Here is a 26,214-nt window from a genome sequence, read left to right on the forward strand (position 1 = left end):
GCTACTGTAGGGAACAGACTGATTGGGTCTTAGCTACTGTAGGGAACAGACTGGGTCTTAGTTACTGTAGGGAACAGACTGGGTCTTAGCTACTGTAGGGAACAGACTGATTGGGTCTTAGCTACTGTAGGGAACAGACTGATTGGGTCTTAGCTACTGTAGGGAACAGACTGGGTCTTAGCTACTGTAGGGAACAGACTGGGTCTTAGCTACTGTAGGGAACAGACTGGGTATTAGCTACTGTAGGGAACAGACTGGGTATTAGCTACTGTAGGGAACAGACTGGGTCTTAGCTACTGTAGGGAACATACTGGGTCTTAGTTACTGTAGGGAACAGCCTGGGTCTTAGCTACTGTAGGGAACAGACTGGGTCTTAGCTGCTGTAGGGAACAGACTGGGTCTTAGTTACTGTAGGGAACAGACTGGGTCTTAGCTACTGTAGGGAACAGACTGGGTCTTAGTTACTGTAGGGAACAGACTGGGTCTTAGCTGCTGTAGGGAACAGACTGGGTCTTAGTTACTGTAGGGAACAGACAGACTGGGTCTTAGTTACTGTAGGGAACATACTGGGTCTTAGCTGCTGTAGGGAACAGACTGGGTCTTAGCTACTGTAGGGAACAGGCTGGGTCTTAGTTACTGTAGGGAATAGACTGGGTCTTAGCTACTGTAGGGAACAGACTGGGTCTTAGTTACTGTAGGGAACAGACTGGGTCTTAGCTGCTGTAGGGAACAGACTGGGTCTTAGTTACTGTAGGGAACAGACTGGGTCTTAGTTACTGTAGGGAACAGACTGGGTCTTAGTTACTGTAGGGAACAGACTGGGTCTTAGTTACTGTAGGGAACAGACTGGGTCTTAGTTACTGTAGGGAACAGACTGGGTCTTAGTTACTGTAGGGAACAGACTGGGTCTTAGCTACTGTAGGGAACAGACTGGGTCTTAGTTACTGTAGGGAACAGACTGGGTCTTAGCTGCTGTAGGGAACAGACTGGGTCTTAGCTGCTGTAGGGAACAGACTGGGTCTTAGTTACTGTAGGGAACAGACTGGGTCTTAGCTACTGTAGGGAACAGACTGGGTCTTAGTTACTGTAGGGAACAGACTGGGTCTTAGTTACTGTAGGGAACAGACTGGGTCTTAGCTACTGTAGGGAACAGACTGGGTCTTAGCTACTGTAGGGAACAGACTGGGTCTTAGCTACTGTAGGGAACAGACTGGGTCTTAGTTACTGTAGGGAACAGACTGGGTCTTAGTTACTGTAGGGAACAGACTGAGTCTTAGCTACTGTAGGGAACAGACTGGGTCTTAGTTACTGTAGGGAACAGACTGGGTCTTAGCTGCTGTAGGGAACAGACTGGGTATTAGTTACTGTAGGGAACAGACTGGGTCTTAGTTACTGTAGGGAACAGACTGGGTCTTAGTTACTGTAGGGAACAGACTGGGTCTTAGTTACTGTAGGGAACAGACTGGGTCTTAGTTACTGTAGGGAACAGACTGGGTCTTCGCTACTGTAGGGAACAGACTGGGTCTTAGTTACTGTAGGGAACAGACTGGGTCTTAATTACTGTAGGGAACATACTGGGTCTTAGTTACTGTAGGGAACAGACTGGGTCTTAGTTACTGTAGGGAACAGACTGGGTCTTAGTTACTGTAGGGAACAGACTGGGTCTTAGTTACTGTAGGGAACAGACTGGGTCTTAGCTACTGTAGGGAACAGACAGACTGGGTCTTAGTTACTGTAGGGAACAGACTGGGTCTTAGCTACTGTAGGGAACAGACAGACTGGGTCTTAGCTACTGTAGGGAACAGACAGACTGGGTCTTAGCTACTGTAGGGAACAGACTGGGTCTTAGCTACTGTAGGGAACAGACTGGGTCTTAGTTACTGTAGGGAACAGACAGACTGGGTCTTAGCTACTGTAGGGAACAGACTGGGTCTTAGCTACTGTAGGGAACAGACTGGGTCTTAGTTACTGTAGGGAACAGACTGGGTCTTAGTTACTGTAGGGAACAGACTGGGTCTTAGTTACTGTAGGGAACAGACTGGGTCTTAGTTACTGTAGGGAACAGACTGGGTCTTAGTTACTGTAGGGAACAGACTGGGTCTTAGCTACTGTAGGGAACAGACAGACTGGGTCTTAGTTACTGTAGGGAACAGACTGGGTCTTAGTTACTGTAGGGAACAGACTGGGTCTTAGCTACTGTATGGAACAGACAGACTGGGTCTTAGTTACTGTAGGGAACAGACTGGGTCTTAGTTACTGTAGGGAACAGACTGGGTCTTAGCTACTGTAGGGAACAGACTGGGTCTTAGTTACTGTAGGGAACAGACTGGGTCTTAGTTACTGTAGGGAACAGACTGGGTCTTAGTTACTGTAGGGAACAGACTGGGTCTTAGCTACTGTAGGGAACAGACTGGGTCTTAGTTACTGTAGGGAACAGACTGGGTCTTAGTTACTGTAGGGAACAGACTGGGTCTTAGTTACTGTAGGGAACAGACTGGGTCTTAGTTACTGTAGGGAACAGACTGACTGGGTCTTAGTTACTGTAGTGAACTGACTGGGTCTTAGTTACTGTAGGGAACAGACTGGGTCTTAGTTACTGTAGGGAACAGACTGGGTCTTAGCTACTGTAGGGAACAGACTGGGTCTTAGCTACTGTAGGGAACAGACTGGGTCTTAGTTACTGTAGGGAACAGACTGGGTCTTAGCTACTGTAGGGAACAGACTGGGTCTTAGCTACTGTAGGGAACAGACTGGGTCTTAGCTACTGTAGGGAACAGACTGGGTCTTAGTTACTGTAGGGAACAGACAGACTGGGTCTTAGCTAATGTAGGGAACAGACTGGGTCTTAGCTACTGTAGGGAACAGACTGGGTCTTAGCTACTGTAGGGAACAGACTGGGTCTTAGCTACTGTAGGGAAAAGACTGGGTCTTAGTTACTGTAGGGAACAGACTGGGTCTTAGCTACTGTAGGGAACAGACTGGGTCTTAGTTACTGTAGGGAACAGACTGGGTCTTAGCTACTGTAGGGAACAGACTGGGTCTTAGCTACTGTAGGGAACAGACTGGGTCTTAGCTACTGTAGGGAACAGACTGGGTCTTAGCTACTGTAGGGAACAGACTGGGTCTTAGTTACTGTAGGGAACAGACAGACTGGGTCTTAGCTACTGTAGGGAACAGACTGGGTCTTAGCTACTGTAGGGAACAGACTGGGTCTTAGCTACTGTAGGGAACAGACTGGGTTTTAGCTACTGTAGGGAAAAGACTGGGTCTTAGTTACTGTAGGGAACAGACTGGGTCTTAGCTACTGTAGGGAACAGACTGGGTCTTAGTTACTGTAGGGAACAGACTGGGTCTTAGCTACTGTAGGGAACAGACTGGGTCTTAGCTACTGTAGGGAACAGACTGGGTCTTAGCTACTGTAGGGAACAGACTGGGTCTTAGCTACTGTAGGGAACAGACTGGGTCTTAGTTACTGTAGGGAACAGACTGGGTCTTAGCTACTGTAGGGAACAGACTGGGTCTTAGCTACTGTAGGGAACAGACTGGGTCTTAGCTACTGTAGGGAACAGACTGGGTCTTAGCTACTGTAGGGAACAGACTGGGTCTTAGCTACTGTAGGGAACAGACTGGGTCTTAGTTACTGTAGGGAACATACTGGGTCTTAGCTACTGTAGGGAACAGACTGGGTCTTAGCTACTGTAGGGAACAGACTGGGTCTTAGTTACTGTAGGGAACAGACTGACTGGGTCTTAGTTACTGTAGGGAACAGACAGACTGGGTCTTAGTTACTGTAGGGAACAGACTGGGTCTTAGCTACTGTAGGGAACAGACTGGGTCTTAGCTACTGTAGGGAACAGACTGGGTCTTAGCTACTGTAGGGAACATACTGGGTCTTAGCTACTGTAGGGAACAGACTGACTGGGTCTTAGTTACTGTAGGGAACAGACTGGGTCTTAGCTACTGTAGGGAACAGACTGACTGGGTCTTAGTTACTGTAGGGAACAGACTGGGTCTTAGTTACTGTAGGGAACAGACTGACTGGGTCTTAGTTACTGTAGGGAACAGACTGGGTCTTAGTTACTGTAGGGAACAGACTGACTGGGTCTTAGTTACTGTAGGGAACAGACTGGGTCTTAGTTACTGTAGGGAACAGACTGGGTCTTAGCTACAGTAGGGAACAGACTGGGTCTTAGCTACTGTAGGGAACAGACTGGGTCTTAGCTACTGTAGGGAACAGACTGACTGGGTCTTAGCTACAGTAGGGAACAGACTGGGTCTTAGCTACTGTAGGGAATAGACTGGGTCTTAGTTACTGTAGGGAACAGACTGGGTCTTAGCTACTGTAGGGAACAGACTGGGTCTTAGTTACTGTAGGGAACAGACTGGGTCTTAGTTACAGTAGGGAACAGACTGGGTCTTAGCTACTGTAGGGAACAGACTGGGTCTTAGTTACTGTAGGGAACAGACTGGGTCTTAGCTACTGTAGGGAACAGACTGGGTCTTAGTTACTGTAGGGAACAGACTGGGTCTTAGCTACTGTAGGGAACAGACTGGGTCTTAGTTACTGTAGGGAACAGACTGGGTCTTAGCTACTGTAGGGAACAGACAGACTGGGTCTTAGTTACTGTAGGGAACAGACTGGGTCTTAGTTACTGTAGGGAACAGACTGGGTCTTAGCTACTGTAGGGAACAGACAGACTGGGTCTTAGCTACTGTAGGGAACAGACTGTGTCTTAGCTACTGTAGGGAACAGACTGGGTCTTAGTTACTGTAGGGAATAGACAGACTGGGTCTTAGTTACTGTAGGGAACAGACTGGGTCTTAGCTACTGTAGGGAACAGACAGACTGGGTCTTAGCTACTGTAGGGAACAGACTGGGTCTTAGCTACTGTAGGGAACAGACTGGGTCTTAGCTACAGTAGGGAACAGACTGGGTCTTAGCTACTGTAGGGAACAGACTGGGTCTTAGCTACTGTAGGGAACAGATTGGGTCTTAGCTACTGTAGGGAACAGACTGGGTCTTAGTTACTGTAGGGAACAGACTGGGTCTTAGTTACAGTAGGGAACAGACTGGGTCTTAGCTACTGTAGGGAACAGACTGGGTCTTAGTTACTGTAGGGAACAGACTGGGTCTTAGCTACTGTAGGGAACAGACTGGGTCTTAGCTACTGTAGGGAACAGACTGGGTCTTAGTTACTGTAGGGAACAGACTGGGTCTTAGCTACTGTAGGGAACAGACTGGGTCTTAGCTACTGTAGGGAACAGACTGGGTCTTAGTTACTGTAGGGAACAGACTGGGTCTTAGCTACTGTAGGGAACAGACTGGGTCTTAGCTACTGTAGGGAACAGACTGGGTCTTAGCTACTGTAGGGAACAGACTGGGTATTAGCTACTGTAGGGAACATACTGGGTCTTAGTTACTGTGGGGAACATACTGGGTCTTAGTTACAGTAGGGAACAGACTGGGTCTTAGCTACTGTAGGGAACAGACTGGGTCTTAGTTACTGTAGGGAACAGACTGGGTCTTAGCTACTGTAGGGAACAGACTGGGTCTTAGTTACTGTAGGGAACAGACTGGGTCTTAGTTACAGTAGGGAACAGACTGGGTCTTAGCTACTGTAGGGAACATACTGGGTCTTAGTTACTGTAGGGAACAGACTGGGTCTTAGTTACTGTAGGGAACAGACTGGGTCTTAGCTACTGTAAGGAACAGACTGGGTCTTAGCTGCTGTAGGGAACAGACTGGGTCTTAGCTACTGTAGGGAACAGACTGACTGGGTCTTAGCTACTGTAGGGAACAGACTGGGTCTTAGCTACTGTAGGGAACAGACTGGGTCTTAGTTACTGTAGGGAACAGACTGACTGGGTCTTAGTTACTGTAGGGAACAGACTGGGTCTTAGCTACTGTAGGGAACAGACTGGGTCTTAGCTACTGTAGGGAACAGACTGGGTCTTAGCTACTGTAGGGAACAGACTGGGTCTTAGTTACTGTAGGGAACAGACTGGGTCTTAGCTACTGTAGGGAACAGACTGACTGGGTCTTAGTTACTGTAGGGAACAGACTGGGTCTTAGTTACTGTAGGGAACAGACTGGGTCTTAGCTACTGTAGGGAACAGACTGGGTCTTAGTTACTGTAGGGAACAGACTGGGTCTTAGTTACTGTAGGGAACAGACTGACTGGGTCTTAGTTACTGTAGGGAACAGACAGACTGGGTCTTAGTTACTGTAGGGAACAGACTGGGTCTTAGTTACTGTAGGGAACAGACTGGGTCTTAGTTACTGTAGGGAACAGACTGGGTCTTAGTTACTGTAGGGAACAGACTGGGTCTTAGTTACTGTAGGGAACAGACTGGGTCTTAGCTACTGTAGGGAACAGACTGGGTCTTAGTTACTGTAGGGAACAGACTGGGTCTTAGTTACTGTAGGGAACAGACTGAGTCTTAGTTACTGTAGGGAACAGACTGGGTCTTAGTTACTGTAGGGAACAGACTGGGTCTTAGTTACTGTAGGGAACAGACTGGGTCTTAGCTACTGTAGGGAACAGACTGGGTCTTAGCTACTGTAGGGAACAGACTGGGTCTTAGCTACTGTAGGGAACAGACTGGGTCTTAGTTACTGTAGGGAACAGACTGGGTCTTAGCTACTGTAGGGAACAGACTGACTGGGTCTTAGTTACTGTAGGGAACAGACTGGGTCTTAGTTACTGTAGGGAACAGACTGGGTCTTAGTTACTGTAGGGAACAGACTGGGTCTTAGTTACTGTAGGGAACAGACTGGGTCTTAGCTACTGTAGGGAACAGACTGGGTCTTAGCTACTGTAGGGAACAGACTGGGTCTTAGTTACTGTAGGGAACAGACTGGGTCTTAGTTACTGTAGGGAACAGACTGGGTCTTAGCTACTGTAGGGAACAGACTGGGTCTTAGCTACTGTAGGGAACAGACTGGGTCTTAGTTACTGTAGGGAACAGACTGACTGGGTCTTAGTTACTGTAGGGAACAGACTGGGTCTTAGTTACTGTAGGGAACAGACTGGGTCTTAGCTACTGTAGGGAACAGACTGGGTCTTAGCTACTGTAGGGAACAGACTGGGTCTTAGCTACTGTAGGGAACAGACTGGGTCTTAGCTACTGTAGGGAACAGGCTGGGTCTTAGTTACTGTAGGTAACAGACTGGGTCTTAGCTACTGTAGGGAACAGACTGGGTCTTAGCTACTGTAGGGAACAGACTGACTGGGTCTTAGTTACTGTAGGGAACAGACTGGGTCTTAGTTACTGTAGGGAACAGACTGGGTCTTAGCTACTGTAGGGAACAGACTGGGTCTTAGCTACTGTAGGGAACAGACTGGGTCTTAGCTACTGTAGGGAACAGACTGGGTCTTAGTTACTGTAGGTAACAGACTGGGTCTTAGCTACTGTAGGGAACAGACTGGGTCTTAGCTACTGTAGGGAACAGACTGGGTCTTAGCTACTGTAGGGAACAGACTGGGTCTTAGTTACTGTAGGGAACAGACTGGGTCTTAGCTACTGTAGGGAACAGACTGGGTCTTAGTTACTGTAGGGAACAGACTGGGTCTTAGTTACTGTAGGGAACAGACTGGGTCTTAGTTACTGTAGGGAACAGACTGGGTCTTAGTTACTGTAGGGAACAGACTGGGTCTTAGTTACTGTAGGGAACAGACTGGGTCTTAGCTACTGTAGGGAACAGACTGGGTCTTAATTACTGTAGGGAACAGACTGGATCTTAGCTACTGTAGGGAACAGACTGGGTCTTAGTTACTGTAGGGAACAGACTGGGTCTTAGCTACTGTAGGGAACAGACTGGGTCTTAGTTACTGTAGGGAACAGACTGGGTCTTAGCTACTGTAGGGAACAGACTGGGTCTTAGTTACTGTAGGGAACAGACTGACTGGGTCTTAGTTACTGTAGGGAACAGACTGGGTCTTAGTTACTGTAGGGAACAGACTGACTGGGTCTTAGTTACTGTAGGGAACAGACTGACTGGGTCTTAGTTACTGTAGGGAACAGACTGACTGGGTCTTAGTTACTGTAGGGAACAGACTGGGTCTTAGTTACTGTAGGGAACAGACTGGGTCTTAGTTACTGTAGGGAACAGACTGGGTCTTAGTTACTGTAGGGAACAGACTGGGTCTTAGTTACTGTAGGGAACAGACTGGGTCTTAGCTACTGTAGGGAACAGACTGACTGGGTCTTAGTTACTGTAGGGAACAGACTGGGTCTTAGTTACTGTAGGGAACAGGCTGGGTCTTAGTTACTGTAGGGAACAGACTGGGTCTTAGTTACTGTAGGGAACAGACTGGGTCTTAGTTACTGTAGGGAACAGTGCTGAAGCCCTTGATCCTTAATAAAATGTCTGTGCGTTGTCGGCTCCGTCACTGTCGGTGATGAACTGTGTGCTCAGCTGACCTCTGGCGGCTCGGGGTCAAGCGGGCCAGGTCTCCACTCACTGGGTCATAATGAACACGGCAAGGGGGCCAAAGTGACAACGGGGGGGCGACGTGTGAAGTCCGTAATGAGAGTGTGGGAGAAAGATTGAGAGGAAGGGAGGGTTGGAGGGATGGGGAGAGGAGGGGAGGGATGGAGAGAGAGAGAGGGGAGGGATGGAGAGAGGGAGGGGAGAGATGGAGGGAGGGGATGGAGAGATGGAGAGAGGAGGGGAGGGATGGAGAGAGGGAGGGGAGGGATGGAGAGAGGAGGGGAGGGATGGAGAGAGGAGGGGAGGGAGAGATGGAGAGAGAAGGGGAGGGATGGAGAGGAGGGGAGGGATGGAGAGATGGAGAGAGGAGGGGAGAGATGGAGAGAGAAGGGGAGGGATGGAGAGATGGAGAGAGCAGGGGAGAGATGGAGAGAGAAGGGGAGGGATGGAGAGAGGAGGGGAGAGATGGAGAGAGGAGGGGAGGGATGGAGTGAGGAGGGGAGGGATGGAGAGAGGAGGGGAGGGATGGAAAGATGGAGAGAGAGGGAGGGATGGAGAGATGGAGAGAGGAGGGGAGGGATGGAGAGAGGAGGGGAGGGATGGAGAGATGGAGAGAGGAGGGGAGAGATGGAGAGAGGGAGGGGAGGGATGAGAGATGGAGAGAGGGAGGGGAGGGATGAGAGATGGAGAGATGGAGAGAGGAGGGGAGAGATGGAGAGAGGGAGGGGAGGGATGAGAGATGGAGGGGAGGGATGGAGGGATGGAGAGAGGGAGGGGAGGGATGGAGAGAGGGAGGGGAGGGATGAGAGATGGAGGGGAGGGATGGAGAGAGGGAGGGGCAACGAGTGATACGTCTGGGCGATGACTCACCGGTGTGTCGGGTATTTATAGCATCAGGGAGCGGGGGAGGTGTGGAGGGGGAGGAGGAGGGGGACACACGGGTGGGGGGGCGGCCAGGGCACCGAGGAGGAAGAGGGGAAGAGACGAGACGTGAGAGAGAGAAGGATGGGGGGGGCACACACAGTGGGAAAACAATAACAAAGAGATGGAAGGGGGGGGGGGGGAGAACAGGATTGGAAGAGAGAGGGAGCTGTTTGAAATCTCATCATAACGGCACAGTCCTGGGTGTGGCGGCTGGCTGCAGCAATTATAACCCTTTCACTACCACCACAGAAGGTTAACCGTCTGTAGTGTGGTAGTGAAAGGTTAACCGTCTGTAGTGTGGTAGTGAAAGGTTAACCGTCTGTAGTGTGGTAGTGAAAGGTTAACCTTCTGTAGTGTGGTAGTGAAAGGTTAACCGTCTGTAGTGTGGTAGTGAAAGGTTAACCGTCTGTAGTGTGGTAGTGAAAGGTTAACCGTCTGTAGTGTGGTAGTGAAAGGTTAACCTTCTGTAGTGTGGTAGTGAAAGGTTAACCGTCTGTAGTGTGGTAGTGAAAGGTTAACCTTCTGTAGTGTGATAGTGAAAGGTTAACCTTCTGTAGTGTGGTAGTGAAAGGTTAACCTTCTGTAGTGTGGTAGTGAAAGGTTAACCTTCTGTAGTGTGATAGTGAAAGGTTAACCTTCAGTAGTGTGGTAGTGAAAGGTTAACCGTCTGTAGTGTGGTAGTGAAAGGGTTAACCGTCTGTAGTGTGATAGTAAAGGGTTAACCTTCTGTAGTGTGGTAGTGAAAGGTTAACCGTCTGTAGTGTGATAGTAAAGGGTTAACCTTATGTAGTGTGGTAGTGAAAGGGTTAACCTTCTGTAGTGTGGTAGTGAAAGGTTAACCTTCTGTAGTGTGGTAGTGAAAGGTTAACCGTCTGTAGTGTGGTAGTGAAAGGGTTAACCTTCTGTAGTGTGGTAGTGAAAGGTTAACCTTCTGTAGTGTGGTAGTGAAAGGGTAACCTTCTGTAGTGTGGTAGTGAAAGGGTTAACCTTCTGTAGTGTGGTAGTGAAAGGGTTAACCTTCTGTAGTGTGGTAGTGAAAGGTTAACCGTCTGTAGTGTGGTAGTGAAAGGTTAACCTTCTGTAGTGTGGTAGTGAAAGGTTAACCGTCTGTAGTGTGGTAGTGAAAGGTTAACCGTCTGTAGTGTGATAGTAAAGGGTTAACCTTCTGTAGTGTGGTAGTGAAAGGGTTAACCATCTGTAGTGTGATAGTAAAGGGTTAACCTTCTGTAGTGTGGTAGTGAAAGGTTAACCGTCTGTAGTGTGATAGTAAAGGGTTAACCTTCTGTAGTGTGGTAGTGAAAGGGTTAACCATCTGTAGTGTGATAGTAAAGGGTTAACCTTCTGTAGTGTGGTAGTGAATGGGTTAACCTTTTGTCGTGTGGCAGTGAAAGAGTTAACCTGCTGTCGTGTCCCAGTGAAAGGGTTAACCGTTTGGTAGTGCGGTAGTGAAAGGGATAACAGGACTTGGTGCGCGCACATACCCAACATTCATTATTATTTATTATACATACGCAGCAGGTGGCTTGAATATAATGAGCTTTCTGTCACCATCACACTCTTCAATCAATCTCTCACACACAATTATGAGAGACACACACACACAGGGAGGAGGAGGAGGAGGAGGAGGAGGAGGAGGAGGAGGAGGAGGAGGAGGAGGAGGAGAGGAGAAGATGAAGGTGGATGACTTTAATGAACCCTTCAAACATGAAAGAGGCCGACACTACATTCAGAGGAACTCGTAATTAGTAGCGTTCTCTTGTTTCTGCAACTCGTTAGGCAGAGAATCCGGGCCGAGTGGCTGGAAGGCTATAAACAGCTTGGTTATGAGCCGTGAACACACCCTACGCTGTGACTTGTTATCTGCATGCAAGTGAGACACGACTCAACGGTGAGTTATTTTGGTAAACATAGCCGTCTGGCACAAGCGAGGAAAGTAAGGCATCGTTTCCTCCTAACGAGAGGGGCTTTATGAGAGGAGGTAAGATCAGATGAGGGGCTTCGGGCAGTCCTTTGTGCCGGTGGCAATCAGGCTCCACAACCAGGCAGGGCCAGGACGGGCTAACTGCCGTGGACTGGAGGAGCTGGGCTGTGGACTGTGGACTGTAACCAATTAATTTAATTAACATCACGATTGGACTTGTTTCTTTTTCTTTTCTTCCACTCACCACTTTTAGCTATTTTTTATTTTTATTTTTTTTATATAGATGTTTTTATTTTCAATTTTCAACATAGAACAAGACATCACAATACAATACCATCAATAATAATAAAAATAATGACACTAACAACAGTAATAACAATACAAGACAGGCAAATAAGGAAATGACAATAGAAAATAAAATAAATAAAATAAAATAAAATAAGTGTGGCTTTCACGTGTGCGCCTTATCTCGTGTGCTATATATACGTGTGTTCTACCTACCCATATGTGCATGTGCTTTACCTATGTATATGTTTTATGTGTACATGCATATATGTGTGTTGTGAACGTGTGCATATGACCGTGTATTCCCTAGTAGCCCAGAGTGCATGTACAGTACTACTGCAGCCAAGAGGACACGTACAGTATCAATGTAGTCAAGTGGGCCTGTACAGTATTATTATAGTCAAGAGGGCCTGTACAGTATTATTATAGTCAAGAGGGCATGTACAGTATCACTGTAGTCAAGTGGGCATGTACAGTACTGCTGTAGTCAAGGGTACATGTACAGTACTGCTGTAGTCAAGGGTACATGTACAGCACTACTGTAGTCAAGAGAACATGTATAGTGCCACTGTAGTCAAGAGAACATGTATAGTGCCACTGTAGTCAAGAGAACATGTATAGTGCCACTGTAGTCAAGGGTACATGTACCGCATTACTGTAGTCAAAGGTATATGTACAGCATTACTGTAGTCAAGAGAACATGTACCGCACTACTGTAGCCAAGAGGACATGTACAGTATCATTGTAGTCAAGTGGGAATGTACAGTATTACTGTAGTCAAGAGGGCCTGTACAGTATTACTGCAGTCAAGGGTACATGTACAGTATTACTGTAGTCAAGAGTACATGTACAGTATTACTGTAGTCAAGGGTACATGTACAGTATTACTGTAGTCAAGAGTACATGTACAGTATTACTGTAGTCAAGGGTACATGTACAGTATTACTGTAGTCAAGAGTACATGTACAGTATTACTGTAGTCAAGGGTACATGTACAGTATTACTGTAGTCAAGGGTACATGTACAGTATTACTGTAGTCAAGGGTACATGTACAGTATTACTGTAGTCAAGAGAACATGTATAGTGCCACTGTAGTCAATAGGACATGTACAGTATTTACAGTGCCAGTACCGTCAGACAAAACAAGGCAGCAGTGGGAGGTTACTGGTAATGGGGAAACCCGGCGAGTACAGTGGTGGACAGTGCAGGCCCAATATGCGACAGATAGGGGTCCCAGATCTCATAAAAAGTGTCCAACTTGGAATGCAGCATACACGTAATATACTCACAGGGGATACATTCCATTATGATATTGTGCCATGACCTCTTTGACGGGACCTCGTCCTTGATCCAAAACAACAGGATGTTCTTTCTAGCAGCAAATGTCAACAAATTGAACAGTCTCTTATGTTTGGAATTGGTAACATGAATATCTGGGAGGCCCAGCAAAAGGCAGAGGGGATCCAGCTCGATGGGGGTGTGAAATATGTCAGACAGTTCTTCTACAACGTCGTACCAGTAGCTCTGTAGTTTTACACAGGTCCAAAAACAGTGGACGTGATTTCCAATCTCTATCTTGCATTTAAAGCAAAGTGGGGACGTATTGGGATCCATTTTACTTTTACGGGCGGGGGTAATATGAATGCGATGCAATATTCTAATTTGGATGGCCTTGGTGCGGTTACAAACCGAGATTTTTTTTGCGTAGGTCCACGTATCCTGCCAGTCTGCATCTGTGATTTCTATGTCCAAATCCTCTTCCCAGGACTGTTTAGTAACATAGGAAGATAAAGATGAATTAAGGTTCAGAGTACTATAGAAGATAGATATTTGTTTTTTGGGGATCTGTAAGGAGAGGGCCTTCTCCACCTGCGAGGTGGAGATGTCAGTTAAAAGTGAGGTGTCCTTGGTGATAAACTGCCTAATTTGTAGGTACCTAAAAAAATCCGCTTTCAATAGGCCATATCGCTGCTGCAGCTGTGTAAAGGACATTAGGGTCCGGCCATCAAACAGGTGGCCAAGATCGGTTATGCCCTGCTTATACCAGGTCTTGAAGCCGCCGCCGACCTGGTTCGGCTTAAAGTCGGGATTGTCTACAATCGGGGTAAGAGGAGAGGTCAGCTTGGCTCGGCCCTCCACCTTACGGACAGTCTTCCAGGCCTTGACGGAACATAATGTGATGGGGTTGGAGCACACCTTCCTCACAGACCTAAAGTCTTTGATAAATAGTAGGTTCCACAAGGGGGACTTAGATTGCGAGGATTCAACGTCCAGCCATATTGACAGTGGGTCTGCTCTGAACCAGCCGACCATCACCCTAAGGTGTGCCGCCAGCTGGTAGTGTCTAATATTAGGTAGGTCTAGACCCCCATCTTCACTATCCATCTGTAATTTGGCCATTTTCAGACGCGGTTTCTTCCCATTCCAAATGAATGAGCTTAGCCAGCCTTCCAGCACCTTGATAACCTTGTTTGTCAGCAGCACTGGGATCATTTGAAGAGGGTACAACAGTCTGGGGAGTACGTTCATCTTGATGAGGGCAATCCTACCCAGCCAGGAGATCGGTAAGGGGGCCCATCTAACTAAGTCTGCCCTTATGGTGTCTAAAAGAGGGGGAAAATTGGCCTTAGCCAACGTATCATAGGTGGGTGTCACAAATACTCCTAGGTAAACGAAGCCGGAGGGCGACCAGCGAAATGGGAAGGGCTCGGGCAGTATCGGGATAGATTTGAGTGTCCCAAGTGGCATTGCTTCGGATTTGGAAAAGTTTATTTTGTACCCCGAGAAGGTTCCAAATGTGGAAATCATGCGGGTTAGACATGGAATTGAAGAGTCAGGCTTAGACACAAAGATCAGCACGTCGTCCGCGTAAAGGGTGATTTTGTGCTCCCTCCCGCCCACTCTAATACCTGAGATCTCGGCTGACTGCCTTACGGCCTGTGCGAGTGGTTCTATGGCCATGTCGAATAGTAAAGGGCTAAGAGGATCCCCCTGGGGGTTCCCCCGCTGCAGAGGAAAGTTGCTAGACCTAAGTCCATTAGTCAGGACCGCCGACATCCGCGAGTTGTAAAGAACCTTGACCCAGTCAATAAAGGTGTCACCTAAGCCAAATTCAGCGAGGGTTAAAAATAGATACGGCCATTCTACACGGTCAAACGCCTTCTCCGCGTCGAGAGACAGAACCACAGTGGGGTGGTCTGTCTCACGGGTCATTTGGATGATATTGAGGAGCCGTCTCATGTTGTCGGTAGAGTTCCTACCCTTAATAAAACCGGTCTGATCTTCATTAATAATAAAAGGGAGTACTTTTTCCAGGCGCATGGACAGGATCTTGGAAAGCAACTTTTGGTCCGAATTGAGTAGGGCTATAGGCCTATAGGAGGCGCACTCCTCAGGGCATTTACCCTTCTTAAGGAGAAGGCAGATATTAGCCTCCCGTAGAGACTGGGGCAGTATCCCCACTTCAGCGGAGTGATTAAGCATTGCCAGCAGGGGATCTAATAGAATATGACCGAACTCTTTATAAAACTCGCATCCGAAACCGTCCGGGCCCGGAGCCTTACCAGATGGCATAGCCTTAAGGGCGCCCAGAGCTTCTTCCTTCATAATTGGGGCGTTAAGGAGCAAGTTCTGATCTTTCGATACCTTAGGGAGGCGTAATTCAGCGAAGAAGGCCTGCATGTCAGAGAGAGCACCATCGGGTCGCTCGGTCCTATAGAGTTGGGCATAGAAAGAGGCAAACTCTTTATTAATAGTTTTGGTGTCAAAGGACCTGACCCCGTTGGAGTCGGAGATTGAGGCTATTACTTGGGTGTCAGCCCTTTTTTTTGCCAAGTTAGCCAGGCACCTACCCGGCTTGTCACCGTGTTCGTACATTCTCTGTTTGGCAAATTTAAGAGAATATTCTGCGTCCTGGATCAGAAGAGTGTTTAGCGCCGCTCTGGTGGCTGTAAGCTCCATAAGCACAGCCGGGGCTGGGTTTGAAACATGCTGATTTTCAAGGTCGGCTAGTTTGGATTCAGGAAGTTTACATTGTTCATTTTTCTTGCGCTTCTTGGATGATACATAAGATATAATCAGTCCACGAGAAAAGACCTTAGATGTTTCCCAGAGTAGAGACGGGTTATCCGTAGAGCGAAAGTTAATTGAGTAGAACATTTTGAATTCCGATTCGAAATAGGAGACAAATATATCATCTTTGAGGAGGTATGGGTTGAGGCGCCAATGCCTCGACAGCGCTCTCTCTTCTGACAGGGAGTAGACCAGGTATATAGGGGCGTGATCCGATAGAACGATGCTTCCGATTGTGCAGGACGATACTAGAAAGAGCTTAGAGGAAGGGATGAAGAAATAGTCTATTCTACTATTGCTCTTGTGTGGGCCGCTAAAAAAGGTGAACTTCAGTTCTGATGGGCAAAGGGTTCTCCAGACATCTGAGTATCCAGTGTCTTCGCATAGGGAGGTGAGCGTCTTTGCTTGCCTAGAGGGGGGAGCCAGACTGGGTGGGAGTTTGTCAAGAGACGGTATGAGGTGACAATTAAAGTCCCCGCCCACAAAGGCGTTCTCAGAGGCCAGGCCATTAAACTCAGCAAATATCTTGGATAGAAAGTCAGGGGAATAGCCTGGGGGACAGTATACATTCATAAATGTCATTTCTTTACCCTTAAGAACCCCTTTGATAATCACATAGCGACCTTGGCTATCCACAGAGGAAGTTATAAGTCTAAAGGGGAGATTTTTATTGATCAATATGGCCACGCCCCTACTAAACGTAGAATAGTTTGTAGCAAAGACCTGTCCTACCCAGCTCTTTTGGAGTTTAGCAGTGTCGTTGGGTCCCATATGAGTTTCTTGTAAAAAAGCAATCGACACATTCTCCCTCCTTAAAAAGGTCAGAATCGCCTTCCTCTTAGCCAACCTCTGCAGGCCTCGAACATTCCAGGAGCAGAGCTTGAAGCTCTCAGAGTTAGCCGTAGCCATAGAACATTGAAGGGCGTGTAGGTGGGGCAGACCTGGGCAAGCCTGTGGGCATGTAGAATTCACTTAACCTAAACACTATGCACACGTATTTCGAGCCATACATAAAACATATAATAATGACATAAAAAACATATAAATGTGTGGGACCGGTGGGTCTTTCCCCAACATCACAGGGACTCACCAACATTTCCAGAGACTTCAAACCTACCACTCGTAGAATCATCTCCGTGGCCAACTGCCACATTTCCCTGTATACAAAAGTGCCTCAGAGTGTAAAGCAAACAAGAAAAAAAAAATCAAATTGAACCATAAGCCAATAGTAAGGTCAACGGCTGGAACCCAGAACTGTCGGTAAAAAAGGGGGGGGGGGTGTATCTGCCAGGCATGCTGCGACAAAACAGGCGTGCAGTACCTCCACCAGGCCGGGAGGGGGCGATACCCTGTCCGCGAGACTGTTATCTCCCCTGACGCTGGTTCGACCCTACACAGTTATGCCTCCCCACCAGAGGAGGGCGCTGTGCCGGGGGCCGCCCGCCGCTCCCGCGAGCACATTGTCAGCAGCAAACATTAATGGGAGCCATGCGGGTTGCATGAACCGGTTGAGAGTCAAACAGGTGGCACAGCCACGAGACCCCATTTCGCTCGACGTGTAATCAACAGTAAATGCATCCCGGTGGCAATGATCAAAAACATGGCCGGGAGCTGGTATATCGCGCAAAAGTCATAAGCGTGGCAGAAATATCCGAAACGGAATAGAATAGGTCCCGCTCCTTCCGAAACGTTAACAGTTAGCAACCTAGCCCGTGGCTATAGTCGCGCATCAGTACAACAGTCATATACAACATACTTGTCCCCCTCCTCCCCTTATGTCAGATAGCGAGAGAAAAATAAAAAGATAACTTTCCAGGCGAGGCCTAATGTCAAGTATTCATCCATACTCACATATGTAATAAGATACCAAATGCGACCCCTTTCTGTGTGATAGCCGTAGCAGTATGCTAACGGTCCATCGCTACTACCCCGTCAGGATCTGATGAGGCCGGTGTCGGGTCCGCGTTCAGCTCCGGTGGAGCCAGCATCGGGTCCACGTCTCGCCCTGGTGAAGCCGGTGTCGGGTCCGCGTCTCGCCCCGGTGAAGCTGGTGTCGGTCCGCGTCTCGCCCCGGTGGAGCCAGCATCAGGCCCACGTCTCGCCCTGGTGAAGCCGGTGTCGGGTCCGCGTCTCGCTCCGGTGGAGCCAGCGTCATGCCCGCGTCTCGCCCTGGTGAAGCCGGTGTCGGGTCTGCGTCTCGACCTGGCGAAGCCGGTGTCGAGGTCCCTCTGGGTCGGGCCCTCAGGAAGTCCATGGCGTCCTTGGGCGACGGTAGATGCAGCCTGCCCTCCTTGGTTCGGATGATTAGCTTTGCAGGGAACTGGAGCGATGGTTTAAATCCGCGCTTGTACAGGGGCCCCATGACATCACGGTATTGTGAACGTTGCTCGACCACCTCGGGGGGATAATCTTCGAAGATAGCGACTGGTTTCCCTCTGTATGTCAGATTCCCTCTCCTCTTGCGAGCTTCCAGGATAATAGTCTCTTTGATCTTGTAGTGATGTAAGCGGGCAATTACGGCCCTAGGCCTGGAGCCTGGTGCTGGTCTGGGTGTTAGCGTCCTGTGGCATCGGTCAAGCTCCGGTGGTGTAGCGAGGACATCTTTCCCCATGATTTCCACCAGGACCTCCGCGAAAAAGACACTGGGACGGTTGCTGTGCAGGGATTCGTCCAGGCCCAGGATGCGTATGTTAGAACGCCGACTACGTGACTCAACATCAATTAGCTTGTTTCTTAGCTTGTCGATGACTATATCCTGAGCTGTGCATCTTGCTTCCAGCTCCACCATCCTGTCCGACCACCTATTCATGCCGTCCTCCACGGAGGTCAGGCGCTGGGTATGGTCTGCGATCTCCTGCTGGAAGCCGTCGAGTCTAGACTCGAGCGAGGCAGCAAACGTTCTGAACTCCGTGGTGAAGGCCTGTTTGAGCTCATCCATTAGCTTAGCCATGATAGCCCCATCCACAGGGGCGGCCTCGCTTCTCAAGACTCGTGCAGTCATCATGCTCGTTATTCTTTTCCTTTTTGGGTCGAATAGTACAGTCTTAGATACGGATGTTGTATATTAGTGGTTCAATCACCTTGAAAATAAAAAAAATAGGCTTTTTAAAGTAAAATAAAAGTTCGGGAGCGGCAGCGTGGCTCAGAGACGTTCACATCCTTCCGACCCGGAACCGGAAACCCCTTTTAGCTCTATTTTAACCCTATGTATTTGTCCATCTTTGTTTTTAACACATACTGAATAAATGTTATGTTGTGTGTGTATGTTATGTTATGTTGTTTCTATGTTTCTATGAACTGTTTTTAAATTGCTGTTATGCTGTGATGGACATCTCCCCTCGGGGATAAATAAAGGTTTTCAATTCAATTCAATTTATGAGAGGAGATCAGATCAGATGAGGGGCTTTATGACAGGAGATCAGATCAGATGAGGGGCTTTATGAGAGGAGATCAGATGAGGGGCTTTATGACAGGAGATCAGATGAGGGGTCACGTGGCAATGGATAGAAATGTAGAAAAGGCCAATTTCAAGAGACAAAAGAAAAACGGTAACAATAAACAAAGGGTAAAAAGTTATAACAAACCACAAGATAAAGTAAAATACGACAGAATACAACAAAAATAGGAATACAAATTAGGGATGTCCGATATTATTGGCCTGCCGATATTGGCATTACAATGTAATATGGGAAATTATCGTTATCGGTTTTCTTTTCTTTTTTTCTTTTTACATTTATTTAACCTTTATTTACCCAGGCAAGCAAGTAAGAACAAATTCTTATTTTATTTATTGTCAAAAGTATGCATAATGTTGTGTTAATTCCACGACAAGAGATATGTAATGTTAATTACTTGAAATTATTCCGTTTTTTTTGGGGGGGGGGGGGGGGGTATATCGGTATCGGAAATTAGGAGTTGGACAATATCGGTATATCGGATATCGGTAAAAAAAATAAAAAAGCCAACATCGATCATCCCTAATACAAATGAATAATAAATAGATAATGTCCTGGCAATTCCATTCACACACATGACTGATAAACAGACATAGAAATCCTCACAGATGCCAACAGGCAAAAGGACTAATTGGCTGCTATATTGAGCTTTGGGGGCTAAGTATGGCCCCCCCGGCCAGTATGTGGCTCTGTGCTCGCGGCTGCAGTCCCTCGACGCGGAAATAGTATCCTAGGCTGAGCTCCATTAAGAAAAGCCCCCCTCCCTCCCCCATCCCCCCTCCCTCCCTCCTCCATCTAGTGACGTCGCACTGTGCGTCACACCCCATCCCTCAACACAAACATCACGTGCGCGCGCACACACACACATACACACGTACATGATCTCACACACACACACACACGCGCACACACACACATACACACGTACATGATCTCACACACACACACACACGCACACACACACACATACACACGTACATGATCTCACACACACACACGCACGCACGCACACACACACACACACACACGCACGCACGCACACACACACACAGAGAGAGCCTCTCTAATATGGATGAGTCAGATGTAACCAAGGAGACACGCCCGTGCGCTCGCACACACACACACACACACACACACACACACACACACACACACACACACACACACACACACACACACACACACAGACACACACACACACACACACACACATACACTCACACACACACACACACACACACACACACACACACACACACACACACACACACACACACACAGACACACACACACACACACATACACACACACACACACACACACACACACACACACACACACACACACACACAGACACACACACACACACACATACACACACACACACACACACACAATCACACACACACACACACACACACACACACACACACACACACACACACACACACACACACACACACACACACACACACACACACACAATCACACACCCACAGGAAAGGAAAGGGAGGGGTAGTGAGGGGGATAATAATGAATGAGAAAGCAAGAGATGGAGATTGATGGGTTATGGAGATGGAGAGAGAGACAGAGAGAGAGAGAGAAAGAGAGAGAGCGAGAGATAAAGAGAATGAGAGAAAGACAGAGGAGCTGAGACAAGATAACTGACACTGACTTCAGGTCGACTAAAAGAGGACCGCAGTGTCCGGAGTACTCAAAGGCGTGGCTGTGGAGGCTACAAGCCAATCACACCAGAGAGGTGTGGTCTTGGCAGCAAGGCGTGGCTGTGGAGGCTACAAGCCAATCACACCAGAGAGGTGTGGTCTTGGCAGCAAGGCGTGGCTGTGGAGGCTACAAGCCAATCACACCAGAGAGGTGTGGTCTTGGCAGCAAGGCGTGGCTGTGGAGGCTACAAGCCAATCACACCAGAGAGGTGTGGTCTTGGCAGCAAGGCGTGGCTGTGGAGGCTACAAGCCAATCACACCAGAGAGGTGTGGTCTTGGCAGCAAGGCATGGCTGTGGAGGCTACAAGCCAATCACACCAGAGAGGTGTGGTCTTGGCAGCAAGGCGTGGCTGTGGAGCCTACAAGCCAATCACACCAGAGAGGTGTGGTCTTGGCAGCAAGGCGTGGCTGTGGAGGCTACACACACCTGGAGAGACCATCACCTACATGCTCCACAGAGTCTACACACACCTGGAGAGACCATCACCTACATGCTCCACAGAGTCTACACACACCTGGAGAGACCATCACCTACATGCTCCACAGAGTCTACACACACCTGGAGAGACCATCACCTACATGCTCCACAGAGCCTACACACACCTGGAGAGACCATCACCTACATGCTCCACAGAGTCTACACACACCTGGAGAGACCATCACCTACATGCTCCACAGAGTCTACACACACCTGGAGAGACCATCACCTACATGCTCCACAGAGTCTACACACACCTGGAGAGACCATCACCTACATGCTCCACAGAGTCTACACACACTACAATCAGCTGAGTAACAATGTTCATCAAAGTGTTGCGTGTTACAGTGTAGGTTAGTTTATTAGGACAAGTGCATGACAGTAAGGTTAGTCGGGTTTAGATTTTATTTTTTATTTTTTATCATTTCAGATAATGGTTGAAGAAGTGAGTCTTTAGTCGACGGCGAAAGATTGGACGGGATTCGGCTGTCCTAACTGGGATGGGTAGTTCATTCCACCATTGTGGGGCAAGGACTGAGAATAGGCGGCTTCTCTTTGATGACCCTCCGGGAGCTTGGATAGGAGTAGATCTGAGGCGGCCAGAAGATGCAGAGCGTAGGGGTCTTGAGGGTGTGTAGTTAGAGACCATTGACCGGAGGTAGGCGGGAGCGGTTCCCTTTGCCGCACGGTATGCTAGGTCGAGGGCCTTGAAGTGGATACGTGCAGCAATGGGGAGCCAGTGCAGGTCCCCTATGCAAGACCAGCCGCATTTCATTGTATACCTGTATGCCGTGACAATTAAAACTCTTGAATCTTGAATCTTGAATCTAAGAAGTGGGGTGACATGGGCCGACTTCGGTAGGTTTGAGATCAGGCGGGCCGCTGCGTTTTGAATGAGTTGAAGAGGCTTGGTGGCAGTGGCCGGGAGGCCAGCTAGCAGTGCGTTGCAGTAGTCGAGGCGGGAGATGACTGTTGATTGGACGAGGAGTTGGGTGGCTTCTTTTGTCAGGAAGGGGCGTATCCTTCTGACGTTGCTCAGGAGGAATCTGCAGGTTCTGGTTGTCGCTGCGATGTGAGCAGAGAAGTTCAACTGGTCGTCAAGGACAACACCAAGGTTCTTGGCGGTCGGCGACGCGGTCACAGCTGCATTCTTGACTGTGATGGAGAGGTCGGTCAGGGGGGAGGATTTGGCCGGCAGGTGGAGCAATTCTGTTTTGCTTAGGTTCAGTTTGAGGTGGTTGGTCGTCATCCAGGCGGAGATGTCGGACAGACAGGCCGAGATCCGCTCAGAGATGTGGATATCTGAGGGAGGGAAGGAGAGGAAGAGTTGAGTATCATCGGCATAACAATGATATGAGAAGCCATGAGACGTGATAATGTTACCCAGTGATTTAGTGTAGAGGGAGAAGAGAAGGGGTCCTAGGACCGAGCCCTGGGGGACACCCGTCCGGAGGGGGCGGGTGGCCGACAGAGTCCCTCTCCATGACACTTGGTAGGAGCGGTCATTGAGGTATGATGTCAGCCATGTCAGCGCAGATCCAGCCACTCCCATTCCTGCGAGGGCCGCGAGGAGGATCTGATGGTTGACTGTGTCGAAGGCTGCAGATAGATCTAGGAGAATCAGGACAGAGGAGAGGCCTTTCGCTTTTGCTAAGTGAAGTGCCTCTGTGACCGCAATGAGGGCCGTTTCTGTGGAGTGGCCAGTCCGGAAGCCAGACTGATTGGGGTCTAGGAGGTCATTCTGTAAGAGATAAGCAGTAAGTTGGTTGGATACAGCACGTTCAAGTGTTTTAGAAAGGAAGGAGAGAAGAGAGACAGGACGATAGTTGGCTATGACGGTGGGGTTCAGGGTTGGTTTTTTTATGAGGGGCGTGACTCTGGCTTGTTTTAGGGAGGTGGGGACCACCCCCGAGTTGAGTGAGGAGTTGATGGTTGCAGTTAGGAATGGGAGGATGTCCGGTGCTATGGTCTGGAGGAGTGGGGAGGGTAGCTGGTCCAGTTGGCATGTAGTCGGGCGGTTCGACGTTACCAGTGTCAGGGTCTCGGTTTCTGTAATGGGAGAGAAAGATGACAGAGTGAAGGATGAGGTTCTCGATTCAGCGTTTGGAATGGGTGGGGGTTGGGAGAAGGAGCTGCGGATGTTCTCCACTTTTTCCTCAAAGAAGATCGCAAAGTCTTCGGCAGAAAAAGATGAGGGAGGAGGAGGTGGGGGGGGAGTGAGGAGGGAGGACATGGTAGCATGCAGTTTGCGAAGATTCTTGGCAGAGGCCTCGATCCTATGGTGAAAGAAAGAAGCTGGAGAGACCATCACCTACATGCTCCACAGAGCCTATACACACCTGGAGAGACCATCATCTACATGCTCCACAGAGCCTACACACACCTGGAGAGACCATCACCTACATGCTCCACAGAGTCTACACACACCTGGAGAGACCATCACCTACATGCTCCACAGAGTCTACACACACCTGGAGAGACCATCACCTACATGCTCCACAGAGTCTACACACACCTGGAGAGACCATCACCTACATGCTCCACAGAGTCTACACACACCTGGAGAGACCATCACCTACATGCTCCACAGAGTCTACACACACCTGGAGAGACCATCACCTACATGCTCCACAGAGTCTACACACACCTGGAGAGACCATCACCTACATGCTCCACAGAGTCTACACACACCTGGAGAGACCATCACCTACATGCTCCACAGGGCCTACACACACCTGGAGAGACCATCACCTACATGCTCCACAGAGTTTACACACACCTGGAGAGACCATCACCTACATGCTCCACAGAGTCTACACACACCTGGAGAGACCATCACCTACATGCTCCACAGAGCCTACACACACCTGGAGAGACCATCACCTACATGCTCCACAGGGCCTACACACACCTGGAGAGACCATCACCTACATGCTCCACAGAGCCTACACACACCTGGAGAGACCATCACCTACATGCTCCACAGGGTCTACACACACCTGGAGAGACCATCACCTACATGCTCCACAGGGCCTACACACACTTGGAGAGACCATCACCTACATGCTCCACAGGGCCTATACACACCTGGAGAGACCATCACCTACATGCTCCACAGAGTCTACACACACCTGGAGAGACCATCACCTACATGCTCCACAGAGCTACACACACCTGGAGAGACCATCACCTACATGCTCCACAGGGCCTACACACACCTGGAGAGACCATCACCTACATGCTCCACAGGGCCTACACACACCTGGAGAGACCATCACCTACATGCTCCACAGAGCCTACACACACCTGGAGAGACCAGCATCATCTACCTGCTCCACAGAGTCTACACACACCTGGAGAGACCAGCATCATCTACCTGCTCCACAGAGTCTACACACACCTGGAGAGACCAGCATCATCTACCTGCTCCACAGAGTCTACACACACCTGGAGAGACCAGCATCACCTACATGCTCCACAGAGCCTACACACACCTGGAGAGACCATCACCTACATGCTCCACAGAGCTACACACACCTGGAGAGACCATCACCTACATGCTCCACAGGGCCTACACACACCTGGAGAGACCATCACCTACATGCTCCACAGGGCCTACACACACCTGGAGAGACCATCACCTACATGCTCCACAGAGCCTACACACACCTGGAGAGACCAGCATCATCTACCTGCTCCACAGAGTCTACACACACCTGGAGAGACCAGCATCATCTACCTGCTCCACAGAGTCTACACACACCTGGAGAGACCAGCATCATCTACCTGCTCCACAGAGTCTACACACACCTGGAGAGACCAGCATCACCTACATGCTCCACAGAGTCTACACACACCTGGAGAGACCATCACCTACATGCTCCACAGGGCCTACACACACCTGGAGAGACCAGCATCACCTACATGCTCCACAGAGCCTACACACACCTGGAGAGACCAGCATCATCTACCTGCTCCACAGAGTCTACACACACCTGGAGAGACCAGCATCATCTACCTGCTCCATAGAGCCTACACACACCTGGAGAGACCATCACCTACATGCTCCACAGAGCTACACACACCTGGAGAGACCATCACCTACATGCTCCACAGAGCTACACACACCTGGAGAGACCACGCAGCTCAGTGAGAATTCAGGTTCTTTGACTCCTCCAACACCATCCAGCCGTCACTGCTAGCGGAGAAGCTCTCTGTGATGCAGCTGGAGCGCGGCCTGGTGGCCTGGATCACTGACTACCTCACCGACAGACCGCAGTACAGTCAGATGTGCTGGTGCCCCCCCCCCCACCCCCCCCACCCCCCCAAGGAACTGTGCTGTCACACTTCCTGTTCACCCTCTACACCTCCGACTTCTGCCATAACTCGAGCGGGTGCCACCTGCAGAAGTTCTCCAATGACTCCTCCATCGTAAGCTACATCACAGACGACGATGAGGACGAGTACAGAGCCCTGGTGGAGAGAGCTTCGTAGGGTGGAGCCCCCTGGTGGAGAGAGCTTCGTAGGGTGGAGCCCCCTGGTGGAGAGAGCTTCGTAGGGTGGAGCCCCCTGGTGGAGAGAGCTTCGTAGGGTGGAGCCCCCTGGTGGAGAGAGCTTCGTGGGGTGGAGTGACATCGTGGGGTGGAGTGACTCCCCCACAGACAGCCTATTTCTAAATCGTCTCGTTTAAAACAAATAAAGCATGAACTTTTGCACGGTGTACCTTTCTGTGTTGTGTATTCATCCACAATCTATAGCTCAACATGAAAATATTCGCAATTAATCGTAATATTTTTTTTTATTTCAACCAAAAATGCTTAAACAATAATGTTAGTGATAGAAGGGAACTCATTTTGTGCAAAAATGGAACGCTTGCCAATGTTCATGACTCATGAGGCAGAATTGTTACAATAGCCGATAA

General features: G+C 49.1%; 1 protein-coding gene across 1 annotated transcript in view; it reads right to left on the minus strand.

Moving 5' to 3' along the window:
- LOC311247575 (E3 ubiquitin-protein ligase TRIM35-like) overlaps positions 1–18,586 on the minus strand; it is a gene marked incomplete at both ends in the record, with an annotated part of 83,634 nt that extends 65,048 nt beyond the window's left edge. The window contains 2 exons of the mRNA XM_084338608.1: positions 17,805–17,956; positions 18,343–18,586. Coding sequence (XP_084194734.1) covers positions 17,805–17,956; positions 18,343–18,586 — 396 coding nt within the window. The remainder of the gene's footprint in view (positions 1–17,804; positions 17,957–18,342) is intronic.
- Positions 18,587–26,214: the final 7,628 nt, after the last annotated feature.

The sequence above is a fragment of the Notolepis coatsorum genome (genome assembly GCF_963971535.1).
Source record: "Notolepis coatsorum genome assembly, contig: SCAFFOLD_555, whole genome shotgun sequence".
NCBI classification, from domain to species: Eukaryota; Metazoa; Chordata; class Actinopteri; order Aulopiformes; family Paralepididae; genus Notolepis; species Notolepis coatsorum.